This window comes from Sitodiplosis mosellana, unplaced genomic scaffold (genome assembly GCF_009176505.1).
Source record: "Sitodiplosis mosellana isolate CC-2019 unplaced genomic scaffold, AAFC_SMos_1.0 Smas_scaffold_6197, whole genome shotgun sequence".
NCBI lineage: Eukaryota > Metazoa > Arthropoda > Insecta > Diptera > Cecidomyiidae > Sitodiplosis > Sitodiplosis mosellana.
Window position 1 is genome coordinate 1,164,295 of NW_022601438.1, and position 15,236 is coordinate 1,179,530.

Sequence of the window (15,236 nt, forward strand, 5' to 3'; positions counted from 1 at the left end):
TATTATTTTTTTTCAACCAAAAGGCTGATATACAGTTAGGTTTTTCATCCATTTGAAAGAGTTGCTTTGTGTGTATGTAAGATGTTTGTAAAAAGATTTCGAAATGGTGATATTTGTGCAAGGTAAATAGTTTTTGTTCAACAGAGAAATGATAAGTGGGTTTTGTTGACATCACACTTTTTGACTTGCACAATTTCAATGAGAATATACAAAGATTTGCACATTTTCTTGAGATATGTCAATGCATTTCGAAATATGGATCAATGTCTTGGCTCAAATCGAATCGGTTGAAGTCACTGAAATTCATTAAATTCACTACAAACACGACCAATAATATGTGAATTTGGTAATTTTCATGCATTTTTTTTGATGATTGATAACTTGAAATGTTCTGTTTTTTTTTTTCAGCAACATGACAAAGGAGACTAAAGAGAAGGCTATGTATCAAACATGCGATTTGGATGAGTATTTGAAATCATATGCTTATGATGATGATCACATCTCCCCCGAAGAATTCCTGCAGACTCGAGAACCGTTGCCAGAGGAAACCATCCGAACGCCGGAAGAGTTTTTGGAACCACTTCATCCATCGGAATATGCCAAAGATGGTGACATCACACGAATGCTACGAAATATGCCTGGTATTTTGCCGGCTGTCGTAAATTTCCCAAATGGTTACGTGCAGCCGAAACCATTAGAGCAACCAGACGTTATTTTCAACGATCGCATCCCGATTTTGCTCAGTGAGAAGTTCTTCAAATTCCGTAACGATTTTGTTGAAGAGACCACCGATGTGAGCAATTGTACTGACGACGGCGACGATGCAAACAACGGTAACAACAGCAATGGCTACAACGGTAAAAATGCTCAAAATGAAATGGTAAATGCTAAACGGCAGTTTTGGACGGTGTTCACGGACACCGACTTCGATGAACTCAGCGCGGTTCCAGTCAACGAGATGCAACGGTGCACCATCGCAGATGGAGAAAAATCGACAGTCAACAAAAAATCAGCACAACGTTACTACACGCCGTACGAAATTTACATGATGAAACGAGGCAACAAACACTAAGCGGTAACACTCTTCTTTTCAACATTGAATCGGTTCCATTGATTGGGATAAAATTTTACACCAAACAATAATAATATGGGTCAGTCGAACTCAAACAAATATCCTTATTTTAAACTGATTTTTTTAAAAACACAGAGAAAATTGAAAAAAAAATTCTACCTAAACATATTTATTAATATGAACCAAAAACACATTTACAGTTATTTATCAAGATGAGATTAATATTAAAATGAATAAGAAAATATCGAACGAAGAAAAATGAGCAAAAAAAAATCTCATAACGGTCTCATTTATACATTTACACATTTCAAGTGATCAAACAACTGATAAAATAAGACAAAAGGTCTTGAAAATAATAAATTACATGCTGTGTCTAGAGGTTGCTGTGAATAGATGGAAGAAATAGTGATTATGAAGCCATTAGAATATATGAATTTAGGAAGTATTTTTCTTTATAAAAGAAACAAGTTAAAAATGTTGAGAAACGCAGAATATGTTGGCAAAAGCAATGTTAAGACTATAATATTATCTCAATTTCAATACCATTACTTAAAGCTTAAGTAAATAGAGGCAAGGAATAAATAAATACAAGAGAAGAAGAACAAGAACTGATTTAAATTGTTAATAAAAAAAAACACATTTTTATTTCATAATTTATGAAGAAAAAACTAATTTATTCAATGTATCATTAAAATGCGATAGAAATTCCTGGCCCATGTTCTTTACAAACGGCTGGCAAAAATAAAACTGTTCTTTTGGTTTGAATTTAACTTATGGTAGGTATGCTTCAGGGGAAGTGATTTTTTTTTCTCGTATTTTTGCTTGTGCAAATGTTGCGCCTGCGAGACAGCGCTTCAATTCGCTTGTTCAATCCGTGTATTCATTGTAGCTGTCAACTTGGATGAATGGTCACAACATACACACAAGATATCATCGTCAATGAGAGGGCCCCTTTTGTGTTCTACTATCCATTACTACGACGCGTAAACAATTACGTTGACATCTGTGCCCCTAGTGCGTACTGTCTCCTTTGCGTTTGGTCTTCATCAGAAGTATCCAATCACACATACACATATAACAATTACGGCAAGGAAGAAGAAGAGTGTAAAAGTGGCCATTCCGAGTGTGCAAATGAATTTTTTGTTTCAATTCATCAACATGGTAAATTACAACTAGAATCCAATATGCTACGGAGTAGACGTATCAAATAATGAATTCAACGTAATCACCACTCCCAGATATAGTTGACTGGATTTTAGTTGTTGTTTTTCCGCTGGCTATTTCATTTATTTACTGTGTGCACATCGTCGTTTGCCTTTGTTATATAATTGTCGTCGTCGTCGTCGTCGTCGTCGTCTGACTGTCTGTGAATATTCCTCAATTCGCGTGTTACGCTTATTTATCTCCCTGTGTACTGTGGGTCTTTGCGATAAAAAAAAATTGTGAAATGTTCTATTGTTAATGGATAAACATGATGCAGTAAGTATATTGTTGTTACATGTTTGGGTTTGTGGTTCGATCGATTTTTTTTCGGTGGAATTCGGGCCGAAGTCAAGGACCTAAATCAAAATCATCATATTACAATATCATTAGTATGGATTTTGGTCAATATTGATATAGCGGATATTTGTGTAACTTGATACCTTTTCCCAATAAATTCTCAATGAATGTTTTTTTACCAATAAACTCTCAATGCAACCCAAACACAGAATTAGTAACTATTGTGGCCCAATTGAGTAACTTTTTTTGATAAATAAAAGTCAATCATTTTCACATAAAGTGCCCCTTTTGATGGTGGTTTTAAAGTGGTTGCACCCTAAACCAGAAATTAAAATATGCATAAAAGGTGCGGCGACAGAAGTGCATCGAAAACCATAACAATCACCTCGTCAAAATATGACGAATTCATTATGTAGCTGTAATAATTTAGCCTATACAAGTTGTTTCAAACCATTCATTCTCTCTATCTGTCTAATGAGCATTGTTTAATGCATTAATTCATCGACATTATTGAAATGAGTATTTAAAACTCTCTTCAAACAATTGCACTCGAATAAATAGAACAATGAGAAATGTGTACTGTTTTTATTTGTCTGAATAAATCCAAAGAAAAAAAGTGAAGAATTGTTCCGCGTCTGTTCTTTAAAAAGAATGAATACTTCATAATCGGTCTGGTTGAGTGTTTATTTTCAAGCGATATAAGAAAATAGATCGGAAGAGATTCGAATCGAAACAGAGTGAACAGAAAATGAAAGACGTCTCGTAATTGAAATAAAAATACATCAGGTATTTACAAAGAGTGTGTTTTTTCGTTTTTAAAATTTTGTTTCCCATTTGACTGTGTGTGTGCTTCACTGCGTAAAGACACACTTTTTGGTTTCAAAGTTAAATTTCAGTCTTCATGACTCGATTACAGAACAAAAGAAAGAAAGAACAGTAAAATTGTTGCTTGAATTTCACACTTCGACGACGATGCGTGTGTTTACATGCATGTCATTGCCATTCCATATTGATTGTATGTTGAGTGCGTTCCATTTTATCTTCGACAGGGATCTTCTACTTTTCTCCACAATTTTCTTTTGGTGCTCACGTTGTCAGAATCCACAATACCATCCGATGAATCTATATGATGTATCGAAATGAACTCACCAATTGTAACGAAATCATGAGAAAAAAAGACGAATTAAAATGAGAAAAGCCGAGAATTAATTACACTTTACTTCAACAATGTATGGTGAATTGCGTTGAGGCCCGGTCAGTGGAAATGGAAATGAATCGCGTTCTTGAACGCAGCGAAATGAGGTTCCCTTCTAATAAGTAGTTCTGTGGTCGCTTGTGGAATCAGTGTGGATGAGATTGTGATTGAAATGCATAAACTGAATCCGTTTTTTTTTTTCGGTTTGCATTCCATTACTTTTGTAGACACAAAAAAATCATTCATCGCTTCCTTTCACTTAGCAATACAATTCAAATCATTTGCATTGGCTTCGTAGTCAAGCCCGATCTCTACATTCAGTGTGTGTGTGTATATTTCCCGTTCAAGTCTCTTCTCTTTTAGTGACCGCGAATCGCAAGAACAACGACTGAAATCACTCAATCGTATTATAGAATGAAAGAGATAAAAGCCGGTACAGCACTGGAACCCATATACGGTCAAATTCAAAGTGTGTGCATATATGCGATCTCTCTGTGTATGGGTAAGAACGAATACATACACAAAATATAACATGTGCTCGACAACATATTCTTTCTTCGTTTTTCCCTGTTCCTTTCGCTTAGAATGGTGTACCATTCGGTGGGTTCTTTGTTCCTTTGCGCACCGAACCACAATGATATACTTTCAACAGCTTAGAGATTGTAGTGTATATGTATGTAGAGTACATACGAAAGACATGAGATGGATATGTTATTATACCATATTGCATGCACGACCGAATTGTCGACTGTATTGAATACATGAGCACACATTTTAACACGAAAAAAAATCAAACAGGCAAAAAAGTGACAACGAAAGAAAGAAGAAGAGCATTTTGTTGTTGTTGTAAATTCAGTTCGTTCGTTCGTCGTTGTTTTCGGGCAATCATATCTCTTTCACTCATTTTTTTTTCGTGGTTCAAATGTGCGGCAAATGCTTTCGCAGTAGCACAGACAGAAATAGAACCAAACATTGGATCCAGTCATCGTTACAGTCGTGAGTGAGACGCGCGAAGACATACATTGCGTAGCATAGCGCGAACGGCGTCGCACACGTTGTTGTAAGTCAGTCTCTGTCTCTCATTTCTAGAACCGATTTTTATTCATCATCAAAAAACAGTAGTTTACATTCATGTGTACGATCGACAAGTTTGTCGGTAATCATTCAACAGTTCTCATTTTGGTGTTTAACAATAAATTTCATTTGTTTGTAAGTTTGTGACAACAATTCTTTGTTGTGGTTTTGTTTAAATATCGACTTCAAGAATATTCTTTTGTCAAATAAATCGGACATATCATACGAATGTTATTTTGATTGGATGCGAAATGTATGAGATTTTTCGGCATCTAACTGAAGCCGAATTTGGGTTGACATCAACATTTCGGCTTTGTAAATATTTGCATCATAATAATTTTGACTTCGTTGTAAAGTTGGCATAAGCAGCATACACACAATTTTGGTTTGAAATATGATGCACAATTAATCGTTTCAACGGCGAATGGGAGAATCATTGATCGAAACGAGAAAAAAAAATGCACGCAACCAAACGAAATAATTGACAGCCATACGAGAGAGATTTTCGATTCGGTTTTACATTCATTCGGGGTCGGGAATGATTTTTCGATAATTTAAACGAGAGAAAAAAGTAGTGATCTGAATCTCATGAATCTCAGTGGAAAAAACGAGCCATGTGAAATTGAAATGTTATTGTTTATTAAACGAAAAATTTCATTGATCAAACGAAAACCATCAACCAGTTGAATAAATAAATTTGAATATTAAATTCGACCATTTTAACGGGTGAGAATGGTGTTTTTCTGTTAAATTGAATCGTTGGCTGGACCAATATTGATTCCATGCAAACAGAAAACGTTTAAATGAATTTTCAATCTCGTATAAAAGAGACACAAAAAATCAACGCAAAAGAAAAACTTGCGACCGGTGTGAAACGAGGAAAAGCAACAACCAACACTTTTTTTCTTCTAATATTATTATTTTTAGAAATCACAGAAATGTGTTTGAACACAATACATGCATGAATACATCATACATTGTTGTGTTTCTTATATAACATAAATAGACGCATTTTGAAATTTAAAACCGCGAACAAAACACGTAAATATTCATTGGTTTGTGTTATATGGTTGCAATGACAAATTAGAACTAGAACTAGAACTAGAACTTTTGCACTATTCGTCGTTGTCGCAGTCGTTGAGGTTGTTGTTGCAGGTGTAATACAAAAAATGTTCGTATATCGATTCTTGGGTCAAGTTTTGATATGCTTATCTGGCGACTCCCAATAAGTATGAACTTTGGCCAAAATGATATATGCGAAAATACAATGTCATCTACTTGAAATTGCTATTCTATCAACATAAAAGCCCAGATTTGAATTCTATAGATCGTTGATAAAGAATAATGTCAATTGTGTTGTTGTGTTGTCTGGTCCTTGAGACAAGAATGCTTAGCGTTAATAACAAAACCGTTGAGATTCAAGCAAATTGATTGAAATCATCATCATCATTACATGAATTAAAAAGAAAAGAAATTATCTTATCCATCATCACGCTTTCATTATTGTCAAAGAAATTTCGAAATAAGACAAGAATGCGCGCGATTCCGAAAATATAACCGATTGGATTGCTGTGTAGACAAGAATTCGGACATTGCTGTTCTTGTTTTGTTTTTTTTTTTCTTTCTTTATCGTTCTTTCAATGTATTTCGAGATATTCTAAAAGTAAGCATGCTATTCGTGTTACATTTTGTAAGATCAAAGTCGTAGTGTTCGGTAGAGTCAGAGAAGTTGTCGACGGGTCCATAAGACTGAACCGATTGAAGTGAATGCACTTTCCAAGTTTCGATCCGTCGATTTGGGTCTGGTGAAAAACAGAGAAAAAAAACAAATTTAGGCATTTACGAATAATGAGCCTACGTCATGGAGTCTGTTGAACACATAGCACTAAATCAATTTGATTTGCACAACTTGCCAAAATAAATGAATTTGATTGAAGGGGCGATAAACATTTCGATTCGACGGGTCACATTTCTCTCTCTCTCTCTCTCTCTCTCTCTCTCTCTCTCTCTCTCTCTCTCTTGAATATTTGCGCAAAGAAGTCGACGAAAAAAAGAAATTCGAAACGCCAAACATGAAACCAAGAATAACAACGCGATAACAACGCATTTCATTTTGAAGTTGATTGATTCCTCTTTTTGCACAGAAAAAAAAACACAAGGTTGAGTGTGAACGCTGTGATTGTTTATGATTGCTAGTTGCTTCATTTAAATGAAAACGAACAGTTTTTTCCGAATCATTGCCAGCTGATTGATCCATGCTGTTCCAAAAAAAAAAAAATCGAATCACATCTTGAAAGTCACATATGTGTGTTATCAAGTGTTGCATATTTTCGATGAGTTTATACATAAATGACCATTTTGTTGGAAACAAACAAAAACAAAAACGCCTAGAATGTTGATAACCTTTTGACATGACTTAGAGCAGTTTACCACGATGACTTGAATATGATATAACTATTCGACTGCATCAGCACACAGCTACATCGAGTAGAACAGAGAGAGTGGGGAGATAGAGAGAGAGAGAGAGAGAGAGAGTGTGTGTGTGTGTGTGTGTGGTTATAAAACGTGTATGTGTACATATACTTACATATACTTACATATATACATATTTTACGCAATGGACACCAGTTGATGAGCAACTTGAGCAGTGCACGAAGAGTTTGATTGTTTGCTTTGAGAGTTGATGGGAATAATAAGCTCGATTTATTGTCACTTGTTATGTGCTACGTCGCGATTTCATTTGCAATTTATTTAAACATACGCACAGTCCAAAGACTAAGAAGAATAATCTGGCATTAGATTTCCGACCGCAAAACCGTAACCATATCATTCCAACGGTTGTTAGCTGCTGCAAATTTTTGTTGCTTTTTTCTGTTCAAATTCTCTTTTTTTTTTCTCTCTTTCTTCCTACATGTGTTTTGTTTTCATGATTAAACTCTTGCTCTCTCATACTAGCCACCCTGTCAACTCAACCAAATAAACGCAATGTCGTTTATGTAGAAATTGCGACGGGAATCATATATTAGATAATTGACCCCTGTAATTGAACTCTCTTAAATACATTTCATTCCATTCAATTGCCGTATATCGGTCAGAGTTGCTAGTCATTTGATTTTTTTTTTTTTTGTTTTGTTTTGTTTTTATTCAAATTTTTCTATATTTCTATTTTTATAAATATTTTTCATTGCTTGCTCTCTTTTTCCACCGCGCACAATTAATTCGTGAACCAACCTAGTAAACCATCATAAAAAACTAAGCATTTGGACGAGAGAGCGTGAGATATAATTGGTATTGGAAACCTAAATAATTGGAATCTCTGGACAAAAAATCGCGCACAAAATAAGAGCACACGGTCGAGAAAATCACACTCGGAATTACCATGTCAGCTACATCACCTACGGATACCAAGAAGGGAGACATCAAGCTACAGTAATTTGATCAATAATTTTAATTTGTTTCAATGTCTTGTTCAAACTGAAAATCTGAAAACAATTCAATTTGAAATGATTTGATGATACATTTCACTCAATGAATATTGCATTATTTTATAGAAACTTGAATGATGCCGAAATCCCGTTGCAACCACAAAGCGATGAATATGATCCACATTTACATCGAAACGTACCACACCCAACGACGTAAGTGGAATTTGATTGCATTTCCATCAATTTGTGTTTTAATTTTTCGATATTTTGTTTTTCTATTAAACGTTCATAAATTTTCTTCACATTAGAAACACCGAAACGTTGGTGCATTTGTTGAAGGGATCGTTGGGCACAGGTAAGACATTTCTTTTGAAGAAGACATTTAACGAATTTCAACAAATGGAAATTAAAACATTCCAAACATGTAAATAAATTGAATTTGAAAAAATTTCTTCAAAGGTATATTGGCGATGCCGAAAGCATTTCATCAAGCCGGCTATATGTCTGGTATCGTAAACACCATTTTGATTGGAATTTTGTGCACATGGGGCCTTCACATTTTAGTAAGTCATCGCTTGTAGTTTGAAGGAAGTCAATATTTAAAAAAAAAAAATGATTTCGTTGAATTGCATAGGTACGATCTCAATATATTTTATGTAAACGTCGTCGTGTTCCAATTTTAACGTATCCAATATCGATGAAATTGGCACTGGAAGAGGGACCGCCGTACCTTCGTTGGATGGCTCCGTTTGCTGTGTGAGTGCAAATCATATCCAGCTGATTGTTTTTCTCGTTCTATCGCTCAAACTTGCTTGAACTGTTGAATTTGGAATTTATAATCGGTTTTCTGTTTCTTTTATTTTTTTTTCCCAGTTTGATCGTTGATGGTTTTTTGATAGTTTACCAATTGGGCATTTGCTGTGTTTATATTGTGTTCGTTGCAAAAAATGTGAAAGAATTTGTTGACTATTGGTATAAAATAGAGATTGAATACCATATGCTATTATTGTTGTTGCCATTGATTTTATTGAATTGCATTCGCAATTTAAAATTATTGGCTCCATTCTCGACATTGGCGAATATCATCACGTTTATCGGTTAGTATCAACGACAGCAATTGAATGACACAACGTCAAATTCATTAAATATGAATTTATGGTAAAATTGATCGAATTGCATCCTTGTCTGGATGTGTCTTTTTCTTCGTTGCAGGCATTGGTTTAATTTTGACATATGTGTTTCAAGCACTGCCGCCACTTGCAAACCGTGAAACGTTTGGCGATATTTCCGAATTTCCATTGTTTTTCGGTACGACACTGTTTGCGATTGAAGCGGTCGGTGTGGTAGTCGCTTTGGAAAATAACATGAAAACGCCCAAATCCTTTGGCTCATCTTTCGGTGTATTGAATGTTGGAATGTTCGTTATTACGCTATTGTACGCTTTCTTTGGCTTTGTCGGCTACTGGAAATACGGCAAAGACTCCGATGAAAGTATCACTTTGAACTTGCCATCCACAGACGTGTAAGATATATAACACAATTTGAATTTATTATTCGTCGCAGTTTAATTTATTACTTTGCTTATATCTTATGTCTATCTCGGTTGTTCGCTTTTCATTTTAGCACGACGAAAGTGGTACAAGGAATTTTCACAGTGGCCACATTCATTTCGTACGGACTCCAATGTTACGTACCGGTTAGTATCAATAACAGCAATTGAATGACACAACGTCAAATTTATTAAATATAAATTTATGGTGAAATTGACCGAATCGCATCCTTATCTGGGTGTGTCTTTTTTTTCTCGTTGCAGGTTGAAATAATCTGGGGAAATTATCTAAAGAAGCGTTTTAATGAAAGTATCAAGTGGGAGTTCGTTGTTCGGATCACTATTGTGCTGATCACATGTGAGTTGCTCTCTGCTCTCTTTTTTTTTTTGTCGGTTGTGCTGTATTTTGGTGTAATGCACAATATACATCAAGTTAATATAGCGTTTCTAATGACTTTTATCCGTTCTCTACTCCCACTCTCATTCTCTTACGGTAATAGTTTTGCTGGCGATTTCTGTTCCACGGTTGGCGTTGTTCATTTCATTGTTTGGTGCTTTGTGTTTGTCCGTGCTCGGCATTGCATTCCCATCATTGATGGAAATTTGCGTTTTGTATCCAAACAATTGGGGACGCTGGAATAATGTGGTCATCCGCAATGTTATACTCATTGCCATTGGTTTATTCGGATTGGTCACTGGCACACACAAATCAGTTGTCGATATTATCGTGAGTTTCCAATCACCGACTAATGCCACAGAAACATTTAACAACACCATTTCGATCGCCACAACATCCACCGAACCAAACAGTCTTTAAGCACTCCACTATACCCGTCGAAAAAAACAAAAACAAAACCATCGCTTTCGACCACAATAGTATAGAAATGCTATCAAGTAATTGTTACTTGAAATTACAATCTAAATTTATTTTTCTTTAAACGAACATTTTTGCAAAGCAAATCTCACCTGTCAATTAGCTAGACTCATAAGAACGAAACAAGTCTTTTTTTGACATACACACACAAAACCCATCGTAAATGCTACAATGATTCTGAATGCTTTTTGCTAAAATGTTTCCAATGGAAACACTTTGTTTCCATCAACAAATGAACGAAAATAAAAAAGTCTACTTGTTTAGCATCTTTTTTTTTTCTTCTTCGGTGACGATGTCAAAGGATTCTTTGAAATTGTCATTTTTGATTGGAAACTGATCTAGATGTGTATTGTGATGTAAAAGAATTGATTCCGTTACTACTTAGCATTGAGAATACAGGATTTTACCGAAATCAAAAATTCAAACATTAATTTGCGAATTTCAATTTATTTTACGCATTGTAATTATCAAATAGTGGAGAGAGAGAGAGAGAGAGAGAGAGAGAAGCAAGTGAAATAATTATCATGATAATTTTTTTTTTTGCATTTTTTCCTTCAAATTTTTAGATTTATTTTTTAATGGCTTGATTTTGTACAAACTTATAGTGATTTTTTGTTTGTCGGAGAGAATCAAAAATATTGAAAATCATTGAATCAATTATAGTATAGCATTTAAGACGTATATAGAATTATGTAATATGCTAAACCCGACCAAACCTATATAGAACGGAACACAAAAAATAAAATCATAAAAATTACACAAACACATTCAAATAAATACTGGTTAACTAAACACCAATTTTGTTTGTAATTAGAAAATACGCTACATACACAACAACAACAACAACAACAACAACAACAACAACAACCACTGAAAAATCAGACAATACAATTTATAGCTCCTGAAATGAAAATATTGCCATAAATGTTTGTGTCGATATATATTGTTTCTTGACGAAATTTTAAGAAAAATATACACATGAATGTATGAATGTACAGTGTACAGTGTATACTGTACACCCTCAAATGAAAACGACTTTATCGCCAAATGCTTGACAAAGTCATTTAACACGCTATGGCACATGCTGAGAATTATACAGAAAAATAAATGGTTTACTTCAGGAAATAATATTCTTTTCTTCGGTAAATTATTGCAAAATGATTTCTATTTCTTCAAGTCAAATGTATAAATTGTACAAACGAAGAAGGCGTCGCACTTAAATGAATCACATGATTCAGAAATTAATTCCGTACGATTTATAACGAAAAAAGGAACAATTTCTGTGGAAACTGAAATAAATTGACGCTCTTAAATTATTCTCGAAAGAAAAGTGACCAGAGACGGAATGTCAACATCATCCGCAAATTCAAATTCAAATACAAATACAAACCAGACCAACTTACAGTAATCAATTGCGTTTATTGTTAAGTTGACTTTAGGAATAATTTTTTTTTTTTTGCTATTAGATGTTCAAAGGAAACGTCAGCACCGTATGATCCGTATTTACATCGCGATGTGAAGCATCCGACATCGTAAATATTTTGTTATGAATAAATTTTGAGTTTTTAATTGGAACATTGATTTCAGACATATTGTCACTCAAATTCTTCTGGTGAAAGGATTAATCGGAACGGGAGTGTTTGCAATACCGCATGCATTCAAGCAGGTCAAAGAATTTTTTGAAATTTTCATTTTTGATTTTAAACTGATCTAGATGTGTATTGTGATGTAAAAGCAGGCCGGCTACATTGTGGCACCGATTTTCGCTGCATTGATAGGAATCACGATGACTTATTGCTTCCATATTTTAGTTCAATCAATGTATATAATGTGCAAGCGTCACCGTATTTCGGTGCTTACTTATCCAATGGCATTCCAATTGGCGCTAAAAGATGGACCGCCATACCTTCGTTGCTTTGCACCATACGCTGTGTAAAATGAACCGTATAATTCCATGCATAAATCAATCCATTTTCAATTTTTTTTCTTCTTCATTTTAGTGGATTTGTTAATGGTTTTCTATTAATCAATCAAATCGGAATCGGTTGTGTTTATGTCGTATTTGTGTCAACGAATCTCAAAACATTCACCGACTCTTGGTATACCATAAGAGTGGAGTATTATATTTTGATGTTGTTTGTGCCACTATTTGCTGTTATGTTGATCCGTAACTTGAATGCATTGGCGCCATTCACCATTTTTGCCACGGTCATCTGTTGCACAGGTTTCATCTTCTTGTAATCCAATTCACTTTCCGAGAACTGAACATTTAAATTCAAGAAAATCGTTAAACCGTGGTCATCCCATTTTTTCCCAGCCATTATAATGATCCTAGTAGAATTGTTTACAAACATGCCACAATTCCGGGATCGCAACGCAGCCGGTACTATTTTGGAGTTTCCATTATTTTTTGGAACAACCCTCTTTGCGCTGGTACCCATCGGTCTTATCATTACGTTGGAGAACAACATGAAAACACCGCAGTCATACGTCTCTAGGTTTGGTGTTTTAAACTGTGGAATGACAATCGTCACGGTGATTTATATAATTTTTGGTGTGTTTGGTTACGTAAAATATGGTGATCAGATAGAAGATAGCATCACATTGAATTTAGACCCGAACAATATGTATGAAATGCGATACGTTTTGTTTTTACAAATGAATATCAATGCTGGAATAAGTCGTTTTATTTCTTTTAGCCAAACGAAAATTATCCAAATGGGATACTCTGTATCTATAGGCCTTTCGTATGCACTCCAATGCTATGTGGCTGTGGAAATTATCTGGGGGAATCATTTGTCACAATATTTTACCAAATATCCAATGTTGGGAGAGTATGCGGTTCGCTTAGCCATTGTTTTGATTACATGTAAGTGATTGTTTCAATCTTCTATTGCGATTCGATATTTGGTCAATTTTGTTTTGTAGCACAACCAATTAATATATATATTGGATATGGTTACACATTTTGGTTTAACACTATGACTGTTCTTCATATTTGCAACATATTACTGTTCTTGGGGGACTCCAGGGCCCCCAAGATACTTCATATGAAATCTGGACTGTTATAAGAGATAACAAATTAGTGTCTGAAGCAAAGTTGTAATACTCGAGGTTTGCTATAATTTTGTTGCAACAAATATTGCTTATCTCTTATCAGTTCCGCGAAAAACGCGAAAAAACGCGAAAATCGCAAAATTTTCCCACATCGTTTTAGTGAAGATGATAAGAAGTAAGAGACTTGCCTCTTCGACAGAAATGTAGAGCAGCTTGAGTACTACAAGTTCACCATAGACATGAAATCGTTATCTCTTATCAGTTTCGCGAAAAATGATTATCAAAAACTCGAATTTTTCGCGTTTTTTCGCGTAACTGATAAGAGATAACGACTTGATGTCTGTGGTGAAGTTGTAGAACTCAAGCTTCTCTACAACTTTGCCGAAGTTACCAAGTCGTTATCTTTTATCAGTTTCATGGAATACGCGAAAAAACGCGTTTTTTTCCTTATCATTTTTCACGGAACTGATAAAAGATAACGAGATGGCGTCTAAGGCAAAGTTGTATTTCTGGTTGAGTACTACAATTGTTCCGATTCATTATTTCGTTAACTCTTATCAGTTCCGTGAAAAAACGATAAGGAAAAAAACGCGTTTTTTCGCGGTTTTTTGTGGTTTCTCGCGTAATTGATAAGAGATAACGGAATAATGAATCAGAATAATTGTAGTCCTCGACCAGAACTACAACTTTGCCTTAGACACCATCTCGTTATCTCTTATCAGTTCCGTGAAAAACGATAAGGAAAAAAACGCGTTTTTTCGCGGTTTTCTGCGGTTTCTCGCGTATTCCGCGAAACTGATAAGAGATAACGACTTGGTGTCTTCGGCAAAGTTGTAGAACAGCTTGAGTACTACAACTTCACCACAGACATTAAGTCGTTATCTCTTATCATATTCCAGTTATAATATAAAATAGCCATGGGGCCCTGTGGTCCCCCAAGAACAACAGCGTAACAAGTTTTGCGGCAGGCTGTATTTTACACATACTCACACATATGCATATGTTTTTTTTTTCATTCGTGTAGAGAAATGTTCAATCTATACAATGAGACTTAACTCCGGTCGGTTTATACACTGTTTAGTACTTTTATTCAACTTTAAAGTTCGCTGGGGGCCCTGGGTGCCCCAAGAACAATCATAGTGTTAAATGTTTCTTTTTGAACAACTAGTTTTTATTTCTTTCTTTTCATCAGTTGTACTCGCAGTTGCAATTCCCAAAATTGGTATGTACATATCATTATTTGGCGGTTTCTGTTTGTCGATGGTCGGTCTAGCGATTCCTGCGCTGATTCAAATTTGTGTGCGATATCCATTTGATTTGGGGCCCTACAACTATAAGATCATTCCTAATGTCATTCTTATCATCATCGGCATTTGTGTATGTATAACGAGCACGACCGCAGGGATGATTGACATTGTTAAATTTCTGTCTGGATGAGCTCGTGTTTAAACAATTGTTTAAAATAAAAAAAATTTCATCGTTCCAATTGG

At 35.0% G+C, this 15,236-nt stretch overlaps 3 protein-coding genes across 10 annotated transcripts in view; all 3 read left to right on the top strand.

Moving 5' to 3' along the window:
- Nucleotides 1–1,663, top strand: part of LOC129577548 (endonuclease G, mitochondrial) — a 3,643-nt gene extending 1,980 nt beyond the window's left edge. For 3 of the 4 annotated variants that reach the window (XM_055464861.1, XM_055464862.1, XM_055464864.1), the window contains one exon: nt 409–1,663. Coding sequence is in view for 2 of the 4 variants with exons in the window: in XM_055464864.1 (XP_055320839.1) it covers nt 409–1,072 (664 nt within the window). In the remaining 2 variants the exon portion in view is untranslated. The remainder of the gene's footprint in view (nt 1–408) is intronic. The other variant, XM_055464865.1, reaches the window with a different exon arrangement.
- A 509-nt stretch (nt 1,664–2,172) lies between these two features.
- On the top strand, nt 2,173–11,481 carry LOC129577544 (proton-coupled amino acid transporter-like protein CG1139). 5 transcript variants are annotated; one of them, XM_055464857.1, is made up of 12 exons: nt 7,435–7,678; nt 7,797–7,880; nt 8,077–8,270; nt 8,393–8,479; nt 8,575–8,621; nt 8,726–8,829; nt 8,901–9,022; nt 9,140–9,363; nt 9,479–9,788; nt 9,890–9,962; nt 10,080–10,173; nt 10,316–11,481. In XM_055464857.1, exons 3-12 carry the CDS (start codon nt 8,221–8,223, stop codon nt 10,630–10,632), a joined length of 1,428 nt encoding a protein of 475 aa, XP_055320832.1. In that variant the 5' UTR covers nt 7,435–7,678; nt 7,797–7,880; nt 8,077–8,220; the 3' UTR covers nt 10,633–11,481. The 5 variants fall into 5 exon arrangements, with proteins under 5 accessions (XP_055320831.1, XP_055320828.1, XP_055320829.1 ...); XM_055464856.1 differs by lacking the exons at nt 7,435–7,678; nt 7,797–7,880 and adding an exon at nt 2,173–2,551; XM_055464853.1 differs by lacking the exons at nt 7,435–7,678; nt 7,797–7,880 and adding an exon at nt 3,363–4,827.
- Nucleotides 11,482–11,603: 122 nt separating this feature from the next.
- LOC129577545 (proton-coupled amino acid transporter-like protein CG1139) lies at nt 11,604–15,228 on the top strand. Its single transcript, XM_055464858.1, has 8 exons — nt 11,604–12,093; nt 12,156–12,221; nt 12,277–12,355; nt 12,428–12,621; nt 12,690–12,913; nt 13,007–13,316; nt 13,389–13,558; nt 14,939–15,228. The coding sequence occupies exons 1-8, from the start codon at nt 12,035–12,037 to the stop codon at nt 15,181–15,183; spliced, it is 1,347 nt and encodes a 448-aa protein (XP_055320833.1). The 5' UTR covers nt 11,604–12,034; the 3' UTR covers nt 15,184–15,228.
- Nucleotides 15,229–15,236: the final 8 nt, after the last annotated feature.